We start from the raw sequence: 13,276 nt of genomic DNA, 5'->3' as shown, positions 1-13,276 counted from the left end.
CCCTTCCAAAAGTTGTTGTTGCATGCGTCCCTCTCAGCCTCCCCGCAATGTACTCTTTAAAACACGACTGACCAACATGCGCAATCTCCCCTGTGCTGTGCATCGGCACCCCCCCCCCCCTCCGCGCGCGCGCTGGCTTCCTAGAACAGGCAGCCAGCAGGAGAGAGAGGGAGCGAGCGAGCAAGAGAGAGAGAGGGAGCGAGAAGCGCTGGCAGATCTGTTGCAAAAACACAAAATAACGCCGTGGAGATGCGCAGGGCCAGTCGCCGGGGGCTGGATCTTACCTTGCTCCGCGGTGCCCTTCCGAGGGGCGCTACCCACGGTTACGCGCCGCGGCTGGGGCCGGCGTGGGAAGGATGCTCCTGAAACCCGGAGCTCCTGGGGCCGGCGCGGGCGGGCGGGGGGCGCGCATCCATCCGGGGTCGTGGCGAAGGAGGCGGCCGGGGCCGTGGGGTCCCCGGCACCGCACCCTGGCCGGGGACGGTCAGCCCGCTGGACCTAAGCCCTTGACGCTAGGAGTGGGCGCAAAGTAACTCCATGGACGCCTCTCACCCACCCCCCCAAATAGCCTCCAACTGCGATGGCCGCGGTCGGCACCATTCACCAACCCCCCTGTGTATGTTTCTGTTTCTTTTTAAACCAAGACTTCCTTGTGATCTCTTTAGAAAAAAAAAATGTGTTGGGGTGGGGGTGGGGTGGGGGCAGGCGGGAGGAGCGAGGGAGGGGGAGTAGCCACTTTTTTCTTATTCACTCGGATCTCCACTCCTGACGCCCCCCCCCCCCGTCCACCCCCCCGCCCAGTTGTTTGGCTCCAGCAGCGGGTTCAGGTAGCGTTGCAGGCCTCCGGGTGGAGGGTACCCTGCTGGGCCGCCCTCTTGCCTGCACCTCGGGCCTGTACTCCCCACGGGCTCTGGGGCGCCCCCAGCCCGCCCTGTCCCCAGGGCCGGGCCCAAGCGGCGGCTGCGCCCGTGCAAGTCCCATCAGGTCTGCTCACACTTCACACACTCACACACATACCCCGCCCCTCCACTCTCACTCACACTTTCTGCTCACACCCCGCCCCCTTCGCGCCCCAGACCGGGGCGGCGCCCCCCGCAACCTTTAAAAAAAAAAAAAAAAAGGCAAGCTTATACTTAAAAAAATCTTTTGGCGCCATATTAATGACGTACTTAAAATTTGCCATTTCTCCCTGCGTCAAAAAGACGTTTCTTTGCAAATAACAGCCTGAAGGCGACACTCGCGGAGGGAACGATGTTTGCACAGAGTACCCCGCCTCCCGGGGTTCCAGCGCTGGAAGACCCTCGCTCTAGGCCCTGCTGGTTAAATCGCTGGTTTAAAAATGCGAAACGAATAAATCGCGTGGCGTTTTGCAGCGCCAGAAGTGAGCAGAAAGTGCTGGCAGGAGCGGAGGGGAGGGGCGCGCGCGACTCTGGGGGAGGGGGCGCGGCTCTCCTCCCCCACCCAGAGCAGATGGAAACTAACATCCCGGGTTGGGGAAACTTGAAATTGTGGGCCACCTCAAGAAGGAGGGGCGGTCCGTAGAGAGGGTCCCTCTCGGGTTCGTCGCCCCCTCCCCCCGCCTGAGTGCCTCCTGGCGCCCGGCTCAGCCCCGCATTTCCGGGGGGTAGGGAACGCAGTGATGGGTGAGTGGGTGGGTGGCTGCACGTCCTGGTTCCAGTAGGAGTTTGCCCGAGGGTATCCACTTCCCCCTTGCTCCTTCCCACTCCCCTTAAAGGGTTAAAAACCAAGGGGCAACTTCCAAGGATTGGCACTTGGCGAGGAAGCGGGGCGCCCCTCTCCCCACCCTTCGCCTCCTCGCCCCTCCTCCTCCGGCTCCACTTCCCGACTTGACCTTGTGGTGCACAAACAGTGCGCTGGGATCCTCGCAGTTTCTGGAAGAAGAGCTTGCGCTCGCCAGGCAGGCGGGCTGTCGGGCGGCTCTCGGGCGCTGGCGGGGCCTTGGGTCCGTTCCCGGAGCCGCGGGCCACACCCACCCAGCCCGCTGCGCCCGCCGCACTCACCTTCTCTCGAGGAAGGAGCCTGGCTGGCCTTCTGGATGGGGAGAAGTGGGGGGCAAACTGCAGCCTTCTCAGATGCTCCCAGCTAGGGAGGGAGGCGGTGGTCTGGACTCAGGCGGGGTTTGGGGGAGGGGGAGACCTGGGAGCCAGGCCCAATATCCTCAAAGCATCATTGCCAACTTTTTCTAACCCCTCCTTTTTGGCTGTCCCTCAAAGATGATCCAATAATTTCTTCAACCTCACCTTTGACTTTGAAGGCACGTGGGTGAGTTGTGAACTGAAACAGGAACCGCCTCCCCTCTCCAAGACTGAAGGTTGTTTATCCTTTCTTTCCCCTCCACCCCTTCTGTGGAAAGATAAATATTCAATTTACATAAGATGACATTTATGTGACAATTAAGGAGATTCCCTGATGGAATGTTGTGAACACATTTGCTTATAGGAGAAATAAATCCAATAATAAACAAACTCATAATAACAGCACAAATCCTCAGACAGGGCGGATTGTCTACACAACAAAGAGGGAGATGATGGATGCTGAAATAAGCACTTTTTGCCACAGGAAAGAAATACGAGCTCCAAGGGAGTCACTGCAACATTTCTCTTCCTTGGCCTTCATTCACAAAGTCTAGGGAGGCTTGCCAGCAAGATTGAGGGGCTGGGTATCACCTCCCAATTAGATTTGCTCCAGCGTTCAGTAGTCAGTTGGTAGGTTTTTCCGAACCTCAAGCTCAGTGCCCAGAAACAGGTGTCCCAGACTGTGAGCATGGAACAAAATGGTTAAATAGGGAGGCTCTAATCCTGGCTCTGCAGTTCCAAGGCTGCTTCATATGGGCAGGTATATTTACCTCTGGGTCTCTTTCTCCTCTTCTGTAGAATGGGGTGGTTGGAGGCTTCCTGAGGCCATACATATATATATATATATATATATATATGGACTCTAAGTGTATAGCAGGGCCTGACTCAGTGTATACAGTGCACAGTAGCACTTTTCCTGGTGCCTACATTTTGGAAGGGTGCGAATACACTCCCTGAAAGCTGTTAGCACTGAGAAACTGAGGGACATATACAAGATCTCCCACTGTGGGCCAAAGGGAAGGGCAGGAGAAAAAACTGAATGATTGCGGACTTCATGGTCACGGTCTCAATGGTAGCTGCGTATCTGAGGTGAGAGGGGAGGTACCAAGTTACAGGGGCACAGTTGAAGGGAACTGCTCTTCTTAGAGCTAGTTGTAGAGAGTTTACATGTAGGAGAGGACTGGACAGGCTCCTCCTCTTAGCCATCCTGATCCCATGGCAAGCAGTTGTTAAATGACCTAGAGGAAGAAGAGGGAGTGAATGACCATTTATAGGGCACGTGCTCTGGGCTGTGGACTGTTAGTCATCCTACTTCATCCTCAGGAACACCGCATGTTACCTATTCAAAAGATTTAGCAACTTGCCAACAAACAGTTAGCAAGTGGTAGCAGAACAGGTACCTAGTTCAGCAGACCCCAGGACCCATGTACTTTCCATTTTACCACACTGCCAAAAATAAAAAGTATTAGCATGACTGGTTTGATTGGAGATGGGAGCCTGATTGCTCCATTGGCAGGAAATAATTGTATGAGCAGCACTTTTCTCTGAGGTGGTTTCCCTGACTTTGGGTGAGATCCAGGTCACCTAAATAGTCCTTGGAAGGTACTTCTTGTTTAGGATGGGGTGCTCCATTAGAATCCTTGACTTTGCACAGTTCTGTGCTACTGTTTAAGGTTAACCTTGGAAATGTAAATAGAATGATAGCATGGAAGCTAATTATAACTCCTCAATCCTTGTTAAAATTTTCACAAATCATTAACTTTTTACAGAAAAAAAAAGAGAGAAACTTGGTGTCCCTGGAGATGTAATAATTAATTATTTTCAACAAATATTTATTGAGTGCCTACTGTATGTTAAGCATCATTCTAGGTGCTGGGAATACAGCACAAACATGATAGAAAAAATGCCTATTCTCTAGAGGCGGAGCCAAGATGGTGGAGAGGGAAGACACAGAGTCAGTGTCTCCTCACACATAGGATACCCACCACACTGCTGGTCAGGGACCTCGGACAACCAGGCAGACAGGAGGAACCCAGAAGCAACCAGAAACCAACACAATATTGCAAAGAAATTATCCTCCAATGAAAAAAAAAGCCTATTCTGACTTTCTAGTTAAAGGAAATACATAATTTTTTTTAAGTTGAAAAAAACTTATATTTGAAGGTTAGTAGGTACCGAGGAGAAGAATTAAGTAGAAAGGGGGATAGGGAATGTGAGGATGCAATTTAAATAGAGTCCTCAGGGAAAATCTTGCTGAGAAGATAGCTTTTGAGTAAAAGGAGATGAAGGAATGAGTTGTGAGGGTTTATGGAGGAAGAGCATTCTGAGCTAGGGATTCTTTTTTTTTCTTCTTTCTTTTTTATTTTTTAAATTATGAAACTATGATAACACATTTACAGGAGACTTGGAAAATCTCCAAGACGGACGAGTCATGGTGGAGAGATCTGACAGAATGTGGTCCACTGGAGAAGGGAATGGCAAACCACTTCAGTATTCTTGCCTTGAGAACCCCATGAACAGTATGAAAAGGCAAAATTATAGGATACTGAAAGAGGAATTCCCCAGGTCGGTAAGTGCCCAATATGCTACTGGAGATCAGTGGAGAAATAACTCCAGAAAGAATGAAGAGATGGAGCCAAAGCAAAAACAATACCCAGTTGTGGATGTGACTGGTGATAGAAGCAAGGTCTGATGCTGTAAAAAGCAATATTACATAGGAACCTGGAATGTTAGGTCCATGAATCAAGGCAAATTGGAACTGGTCAAACAGGAGATGGCAAGAGTGAATGTCAACATTCTAGGAATCAGCGAACTAAAATGGACTGGAATGGGTGAATTTAACTCAGATGACCATTATATCTAATACTGTGGGCAAGAATACCTTAGAAGAAATGGAGTAGCCATCATGGTCAACAAAAGAGTCAGAAATGCAGTACTTGCATGCAATCTCAAAAACGATGGAATGATCTCTGTTCGTTTGCAAGGCAAACCATTCAGTATCACAGTAATCCAAGTCTATGCCCCAACCAGTAACGCTGAAGAAGCTGAAATTGAATGGGTCTATGAAGACCTACAAGACCTTTTAGAACTAACACCCAAAAAAGATGTCCTTTTCATTATAGGGGACTGGAATGCAAAAGTAGGAAGTCAGGAACACCTGGAGTAACAGGCAAATTTGCCCTTGGAGTACAGAATGAAGCAGGGCAAAGGCTAATAATAGAGTTTTGCCAGGAGAACACACTGGTCATAGCAAACACCCTCTTCCAACAACACAAGAGAAGACTCTACACATGGACATCACCAGATGGTCAACACTGAAATCAGATTGATTATATTCTTTGCAGCCAAAGATGGAGAAGCTCTGTACAGTCAGCAAAAACAAGACCGGGAGCTGACTGTGGCTCAGATTATGAATGCCTTATTGCCAAATTCAGACTTAAATTGAAGAAAGTAGGGAAAACCACTAGACCATTCAGATATGACCTAAATCAAATCCCTTATGACTATACAGTGGAAGTGAGAAATAGATTTAAGGGCCTAGACCTGATAGATAGAGTGCCTGATGAACTATGGAATGAGGTTCGTGACATTGTACAGGAGACAGGGATCAAGACCATCCCCATGGAAAAGAAATGCAAAAAAGCAAAATGGCTGTCTGGGGAGGCCTTACAAATAGCTGTGAAAAGAAGAGAAGTGAAAAGCAAAGGAGAAAAGGAAAGATATAAACATCTGAATGCAGAGTCCAAAGAATAGCAAGGAGAGATAAGAAAGCCTTCCTCAGCAATCAATGCAAAGAAATAGAGGAAAACAACAGAATAGGAAAGACTAGAGATCTCTTCAAGAAAATTAGAGATACCAAGGGAACATTTCATGCAAAGATGGGCTCGATAAAGGACAGAAATAGTATGGACCTAACACAAGCAGAAGATATTAAGAAGAGGTGGCAAGAATACATAGAAGAAATGTACAAAAAAGATCTTCATGACCCAGATAATCACGATGGTGTGATCACTCGTCTAGAGCCAGACATCCTGGAATGTGAAGTCAAGTGGGCCTTAGAAAGCATCACTATGAACAAAGCTAGTGGAGGTGATGGAATTCCAGTTGAGCTATTCCAAATCCTGAAAGATGATGCTGTGAAAGTGCTGCACTCAATATGCCAGCAAATTTGGAAAACTCAGCAGTGGCCACAGGACTGGAAAAAGTCAATTTTCATTCCAATCCCAAAGAAAGGCAATGCCAAACAATGCCCAAACTACTGCACAATTGCACTCATCTCACATGCTAGTAAAGTAATGCTCAAAATTCTCCAAGCCAGGCTTAAGCAATACGTGAACCGTGAACTTCCAGATGTTCAAGCTGGTTTTAGAAAAGGCAGAGGAACCAGAGATCAAATTGCCAACATCCGCTGGATCATGGAAAAAGCAAGAGAGTTCCAGAAAAACATCTATCTGCTTTATTAACTATGCCAAAGCCTTTGACTGTGTGGATCACAATAAACTGTGGAAAATTCTTCAAGAGATGGGAATACCAGACCACCTGACCTGCCTGTTGAGAAACCTATATGCAGGTCAGGAAGCAACAGTTAGAACTGGACATGGAACAACAGACTGGTTCCAAATAGAAAAAGGAGTACGTCAAGGCTGTATACTGTCACCCTGCTTATTTCACTTCTATGCAGAGTACATCATGAGAAACGCTGGACTGGAAGAAACACAAGGTGGAATCAAGATTGCTGGGAGAAATATCAATAACCTCAGATATGCAGATGACACCACCCTTATGGCAGAGAGTGAAGAGGAACTAAAAAGCCTCTTAATGAAAGTGAAAGACAAGAGTGAGAAAGTTGGCTTAAAGCTCAACATTCAGAAAATGAAGATCATGGCATCTGGTCCCACCACTTCATGGGAAATAGATGGGGAAACAGTGGAAACAGTGTCAGACTTTATTTTTGGGGGCTCCAAAATCACTGCAGATGGTGACTGCAGCCATGAAATTAAAAGACACTTACTTCTTGGAAGGAAAGTTATGACCAACCTAGATAGCATATTCAAAAGCAGAGACACTACTTTGCCAACAAAGGTCCGTCTAGTCAAGGCTATGGTTTTTCCAGTGGTCATGTATGGATGTGAGAGTTGGACTGTGAAGAAGGCTGAGCGCCGAAGAATTGATGCTTTTGAACTGTGGTGTTGGAGAAGACTCTTGAGAGTCCCTTGGACTGCAAGGAGATCCAACCAGTCCATCCTAAAGGAGATCAGTCCTGGATGTTCATTGAAAGGACTGATGCTGAAGCTGAAACTCCAATACTTTGGCCACCTCATGCAAAGAGTTGACTCATTGGAAAAGACCCTGATGCTGGGAGGGTTTGGGGGCAGAAGGAGAAGGGGACAACAGAGGTTGAGATGGCTGGATGTCATCACCGAGTCGATGAACATGAGTTTGGGTAAACTCTGGGAGTTGGTGATGGATAGGGAGGCCTGGTGTGCTGCGATTCATGGGGTCACAAAGAGTCGGACACGATGAGCGACTGAACTGAATTGAACTGGAAAATATACAACAAAGTTACATATAGTTCCACTATATAGTACAGTTCTTTTTTAAGTAGGTAAATTAAGATATTTAGTTGGAGTTTCAATATCAAACTCTCAAAAATTAATAGAATGAATAGACAGAAAAGTAGAGGATATAGGAGATCTGAAAAGCACTATTAACGAATTCAACATAGTTAAGATTTATACAATTTTCACATGACAGCAGGATACAAATTCAAGTTCCCACAGACTGCAAACCAGGACACACTGGAACATATCCAGGGACATAAAATAAGGTGCAAAAATTTCATGGTCTACAGGTATTGAAATCATACAGAGTCTATTCTCTTTTCACTGTGGAATTATGTTAGAAATCAATATCAAAAGATATTTGAAAATAACCCACATATTTTCAAGTACAATGTGACATTTACCGAGAGAGATTTTTGACTTTAAGCTAGGAATTCTTTTTTTTTTTGCTAGGAATTCTTAATGTGAAGTCATAGACACCTCCCTCCAGAGGTCTGAGGATAGAATTCAGGGAGTCTTGACTTTAGATGGTAAACAAATGTTATATTTTAATTTTCACTAGTTAAAATTTGGCATGTTCTTTGATTATGAAAGCAGACAGAAAATCACAGCACCTATGATATTGTTGCCAATAGAAATCACAGATATTTTCATATCACATTATAGTTGTTGCAAATACCTTAAAATATCATAACACTCATCACTCTCTCAAAATTATGCTGTTAGCGCTTGTCATTTAATGGATTCATATGAAACATATATATTACACATTTAAAAAATATTTTGAGGGTCTTTTCTTTGGGGGTGGGGAGGAGGAGATTCCATAGACTGTAGCCTACCAGGCTCATCTCTCCATGAGATTTCCTAGGGAAGAATACTAGAGTGGGTAGCCATTCCCTTCTCTGGGGGATCTTCCTGACCCAGGGATCGAACCTGCATCTCCTGCATTGGTAGGCAGATTCTTTACCACTGAGCCCAGGGGAGCTTGCCACTGCAGGAGATGCAGGTTCGATCCCTGGGTTGGGAAGATCCCTCAGAGAAGGAAATGGCTGCTCATTTCAGTATTCTTGCCTGAATAATCCCATGGACAGAGAAGTCTGGCGGGCTATAGTCCATGGGTTTGAGAAAGTCAGACATGACCTAGCAACTAAACAACAACAACATTTCAATATAGTTGGTTTTTATAATTTCTGAAGCTTATTTTATGGATTTAAAGATATTCAGAGTCTACAGGCATCATAGGCTGCCAAAGAGGTCCATGGCATGAAATAAAGATTAAGGACCACTTTCTCTACACAGAGACAAACAAGTGCAAAAACTTTCAGGCAGGAATGTGCTTAGTATGTACACATACAAGGAAGAGATTATATACGGCATTGTTAGGAATTTGGCTTTTGCTAGAAATAATATGGAGGATTATGAGAAGAAAAAGGGTATATTCTGACACCGATTGCACAGGTCACCCTTCTGCCAGATGAAGGACAAACTGAAGGGGAAAGGCTGAAGCAGGAAGATCCGTTAGAAGTTCATCATAATAAAACAGGTGGGAGATGATGTTTTAACTTGGACTAGAGTGTTATATCAGTGGAAGTGGTCAAATTCCATATGTAGTTTGAGGAGAGCTCTGACAGGGATTTTTTGATGGGGTGTGAGAAAACAAGAAGTCAAAGATGACAAGAGTTTTGCCTTGAACCATTGCAAAGAGGGAACTGCGATGAACCTAGATAGGGGAAACTGTGAAAGGAGTAGATTTGAAGGAAGTATAAGGAGCTCAGCATAAGACATGCTAAGCTTGAGGTGCATATTAGATATCTAAGTGCAGCCATCCTGTAAGCAGCTTGAAATGCAACCTCAGCCCAGGGGCGAGGTCTGGGGAAGATATCTCTTGAGAGTCATCACCAGGTAGATAGTATTTAAAGCTACAGTGATGTTTGCCATTACTTCATGGCAAATAAAAAAGGAAAAGGTGGAAGTAGTGACAGATTTTTTCTTCTTGGGCTCTAAAATCACTGCGGACGGTGACTGCAGCCATGAAGTCAGAAGACGATTGCTTCTTGGCAGGAAAGCTATGACAAATCTAGACAGTGTGTTGAAAAGCAGAGACATTACTCTGCTGACAAAGATCTGTATAGTCAAGGCTATGGTCTTCCCAGGGGTCATGTAGAGTTATGAGAGCTGGACTGTAAAGAAGGCAAAACGCCAAAGAATTGATGCCTTTGAACTGTGGTGCTGGAGAGGACTCCTGAAAATCCCTTGGGCAGCAAGGAGATGAAACCAGTCAATCTTAAGGGAAATCAACCCTGAATATTCGTTGGAAGGACTGATGCTGGAGCTGAAGCTCCAGTAATTTGGTCATTTGATGCGAACAGCCAACTCAGTGGTAAAGTCCCTGATGTTGGGAAAGATTGAGGGCAGAAGGAGAAGAGGGCATCTGAGGATGAAATGGCTGAATGGCATCACCAATGCAATGGATATGAACTTGGGCAAACTTCGTGAGATGGTGAGGGACAGGGAGGCCTGGTGTGCTGCAGACCATGGGGTCACAAAGAGTCAGACACAACTTAGTAACTGAACAACAACAACAAGTGATGTCTGAATCACCAAGAAGGTAGGTGTAGAAAGAGAAGAGGTCCAAGGATGGCATCCTTGGGCACTGCAAGCTTAAGAGGTCTGGAAGATGAAGAAGCAAGCTGTTGTTAAAAAAAAAGTATTCCAGTATTTCTCCAAAGAAGAAATGCAAATGACCAATAAGCACATGAAAAGATGCTCAACATCACTCATCATTAAGGAAATTCTACACTGAGGTACTGCCTCACATCCATTAGGATAGCTACTATTGAAAAAAAACAAGAATAACAAGTGTTGACAAGAATGTGGAGAAAGTAGAACACTTGTGTATTGTTGATAGGAATGTAAAATAGTACAACCAGTGTGGAAAACAGTACGGCCATTTCTCAAAAAATTAAAGACAGAATTACCGTATGATCCAGCAATTCCATTTTTGGTGTGTACTCAAAGAATTGAAAGCAAGATCTTGAACAGGTATTTGTACACTTATGTTCACAACAGCATTATTCACAATAGCTAAAATGTGGAAGAAACCCAATATCCATTGATGTATGAATGGATAAGCAAAATGTGGTATGTATGAGTGTGTGTGTGTGTGTATCAGTTCAATTCAGTCGCTCAATTGTGTCCTACTCCTTGCGACCCCATGAATCACAACACACCACGCCTCCCTGTTCATCACCAACTCCCGGAGTTCACTCGAACTCACGTCCATCGAGTCGGTGATGCCATCCAGCCATCTCATCCTCTGTCGTCCCCTTCTCCTCCTGCCCCCAATCCCTCCCAGCATCAGGGTCTTTTCCAATGAGTCAACTCTTCCCATGAGATGGCCAAAGTATTGGGGTTTCAGCTTTAGCATCAGTCCTTCCAATGAACACCCAGGACTGATCTCCTTTAGGATGGACTGGTTGGATCTCCTTGCAGTCCAAGGGACTCTCAAGAGTCTTCTCCAACACCACAGTTCAAAAGCATCCATTCTTCAGTGCTCAGCTTTCTTCACAGTCCAACTCTCACATCCATACATGGCCACTGGAAAAACCATAACCTTGACTAGACGGACCTTTGTTGGCAAAGTAATGTCTCTGCTTTTGAATATGCTATCTAGGTTGGTCATAACTTTCCTTCCAAGGAGTAAGCGTCTTAGCTGCAATCACCATCTGCAGTGATTTTGGACCCCCCAAAATAAAGTCTGACACTGTTTCCACTGTTTCCCCATCTATTTCCCATGAAGTGTGTGTGTATACATATACATACATATATATATATATAATGGAATATTTTTCAAATTTAAAAAGGAAGGAAATTCTGCAATATGCTACCACATGGATGAACCTTGAGGTTCCTATGCTACTGAAATAAGCCAGTTACAAAAAGATAAATGTTGCATGATTCCACTTGTATGAGATACCTAGAGTGGTGAAATTCATAGAGACAAAAAGTAGAACGGTGGCTGCCAGGGGCTGGGGAAAGGGGAAAATGGGGAGTTATTGTTTAACGGATATAGAGTTTCAATTTTACAAAATGAAAGAGTTCTGAAGATGGATGGTGGTGATGGTTGCACAACAATGTGAATGTACTTAATATCACTGAACTGTATACTTAAGAAAGGTTAAGACAGTAAAATTTATATGTATTTTCTCACACTGAAAATAAAAAAGAATTGGAAAAAAAAAATGAAAAAAGGAGCAGTAGCATTCAGAGATAGAAGGAATGTCCTGGAAGCCAAATGAAGAGAATTTTAGGACAGAGGAAAGCCCAATGTCCAAAGCTGCCAAGGGGTCAGGTAAGATAAGGACTGACAAGTGATCATCAGGTTCAGCTACATGCAAGCCACTGGAGATCTTGACAAAAGCCATATCAATGGAGTGGCACAGGCACAAGTTTGAACAAGTGAAGAGTGGGAACACTTATAGTTGTTACAGCTGATTTCAAGATACTACCTGAAAATGAGAGGTAATCTGTATATACATGATTGTAGAAATGGATAATTATGTACGAGTGGCCATAGGACTGGCAAAGGTCAGTTTTCATTCCAATCCCAAAGAAAGGCAATGCCAAACAATGCTCAAACTACTGCACAATTGGACTCATCTCACACGCTAGTAAAGTAATGCTCAAAATTCTCCAAGCCAGGCTTCAGCAATATGTGAACCGTGAACTTCCTGATGTTCAAGTTGGTTTTAGAAAAGGCAGAGGAACCAGAGATCAAATTGCCAACATCTGCTGGATCATAGAAAAAGCAAGAGAGTTCCAGAAAAACATCTATTTCTGCTTTATTGACTATGCCAAAGCCTTTGACTGTGTGGATCACAATAAACTGTGGAAAATTCTTCAAGAGATGGGAATACCAGACCACCTGATCTGCCTCTTGAGAAATCTGTGTGCAGGTCAGGAAGCAACAGTTAGAACTGGACATGGAACAACAGACTGGTTCCAAATAGGAAAAGGACTTTGTCAAGATTGTATATTGTCACCCTGTTTATTTAACTTATATGCAGAGTACATCATGAGAAACGCTGGACTGGAAGAAGCACAAGGTGGAATCAAGATTGCCGGGAGAAATATCAATAACCTCAGATATGCAGATGACACCACCCTTATGGCAGAAAGTGAAGAGGAACTCAAAAGCCTCTTGATGAAAGTGAAAGTGGAGAGTGAAAAAGTTGGCTTAAAGCTCAACATTCAGAAAACGAAGATCATGGCATCCGGTCCCACCACTTCATGGGAAATAGATGGGGAAACAGTGGAAACAGTGTCAGACTTTATTTTTGGGGGCTCCAAAATCACTGCAGATGGTGACTGCAGCCATGAAATTAAAAGATGCTTACTCCTTGGAAGGAAAGTTATGACCAACCTAGATAGCATATTCAAAAGCAGAGACACTACTTTGCCAACAAAGGTCCGTCTAGTCAAGGCTATGGTTTTTCCTGTGGTCATGTATGGATGTGAGAGTTGGACTGTGAAGAAGGCTGAGCGTCAAAGAATTGATGCTTTTGAACTGTGGTGTTGGAGAAGACTCTTGAGAGTCCCTTGGACTGCAAGGAGATCCAA

At 45.0% G+C, this 13,276-nt stretch overlaps 1 protein-coding gene across 9 annotated transcripts in view; it reads right to left on the bottom strand.

Moving 5' to 3' along the window:
- Positions 1–2,998, bottom strand: part of JADE2 (jade family PHD finger 2) — a 52,048-nt gene extending 49,050 nt beyond the window's left edge. Inside the window, exons 1-2 of one of the 9 annotated variants that reach the window (XM_061423515.1) lie at positions 2,262–2,998; positions 2,022–2,103 (exon numbers count right to left, since the gene is read on the bottom strand). In XM_061423515.1, coding sequence (XP_061279499.1) covers positions 2,022–2,103; positions 2,262–2,491 — 312 coding nt within the window. In that variant the 5' untranslated portion in view covers positions 2,492–2,998. The other 8 variants (XM_061423513.1, XM_061423514.1, XM_061423524.1 and 5 more) reach the window with 8 other exon arrangements.
- Between the last annotated feature and the right edge of the window lie 10,278 nt (positions 2,999–13,276).

This window comes from Bos javanicus, chromosome 7, assembly GCF_032452875.1.
Source record: "Bos javanicus breed banteng chromosome 7, ARS-OSU_banteng_1.0, whole genome shotgun sequence".
Taxonomy (NCBI): Eukaryota; Metazoa; Chordata; class Mammalia; order Artiodactyla; family Bovidae; genus Bos; species Bos javanicus.
The sequence above is the reverse complement of the archived record's forward strand: the minus strand, read 5'-3'. Positions and strand labels throughout refer to the sequence as shown.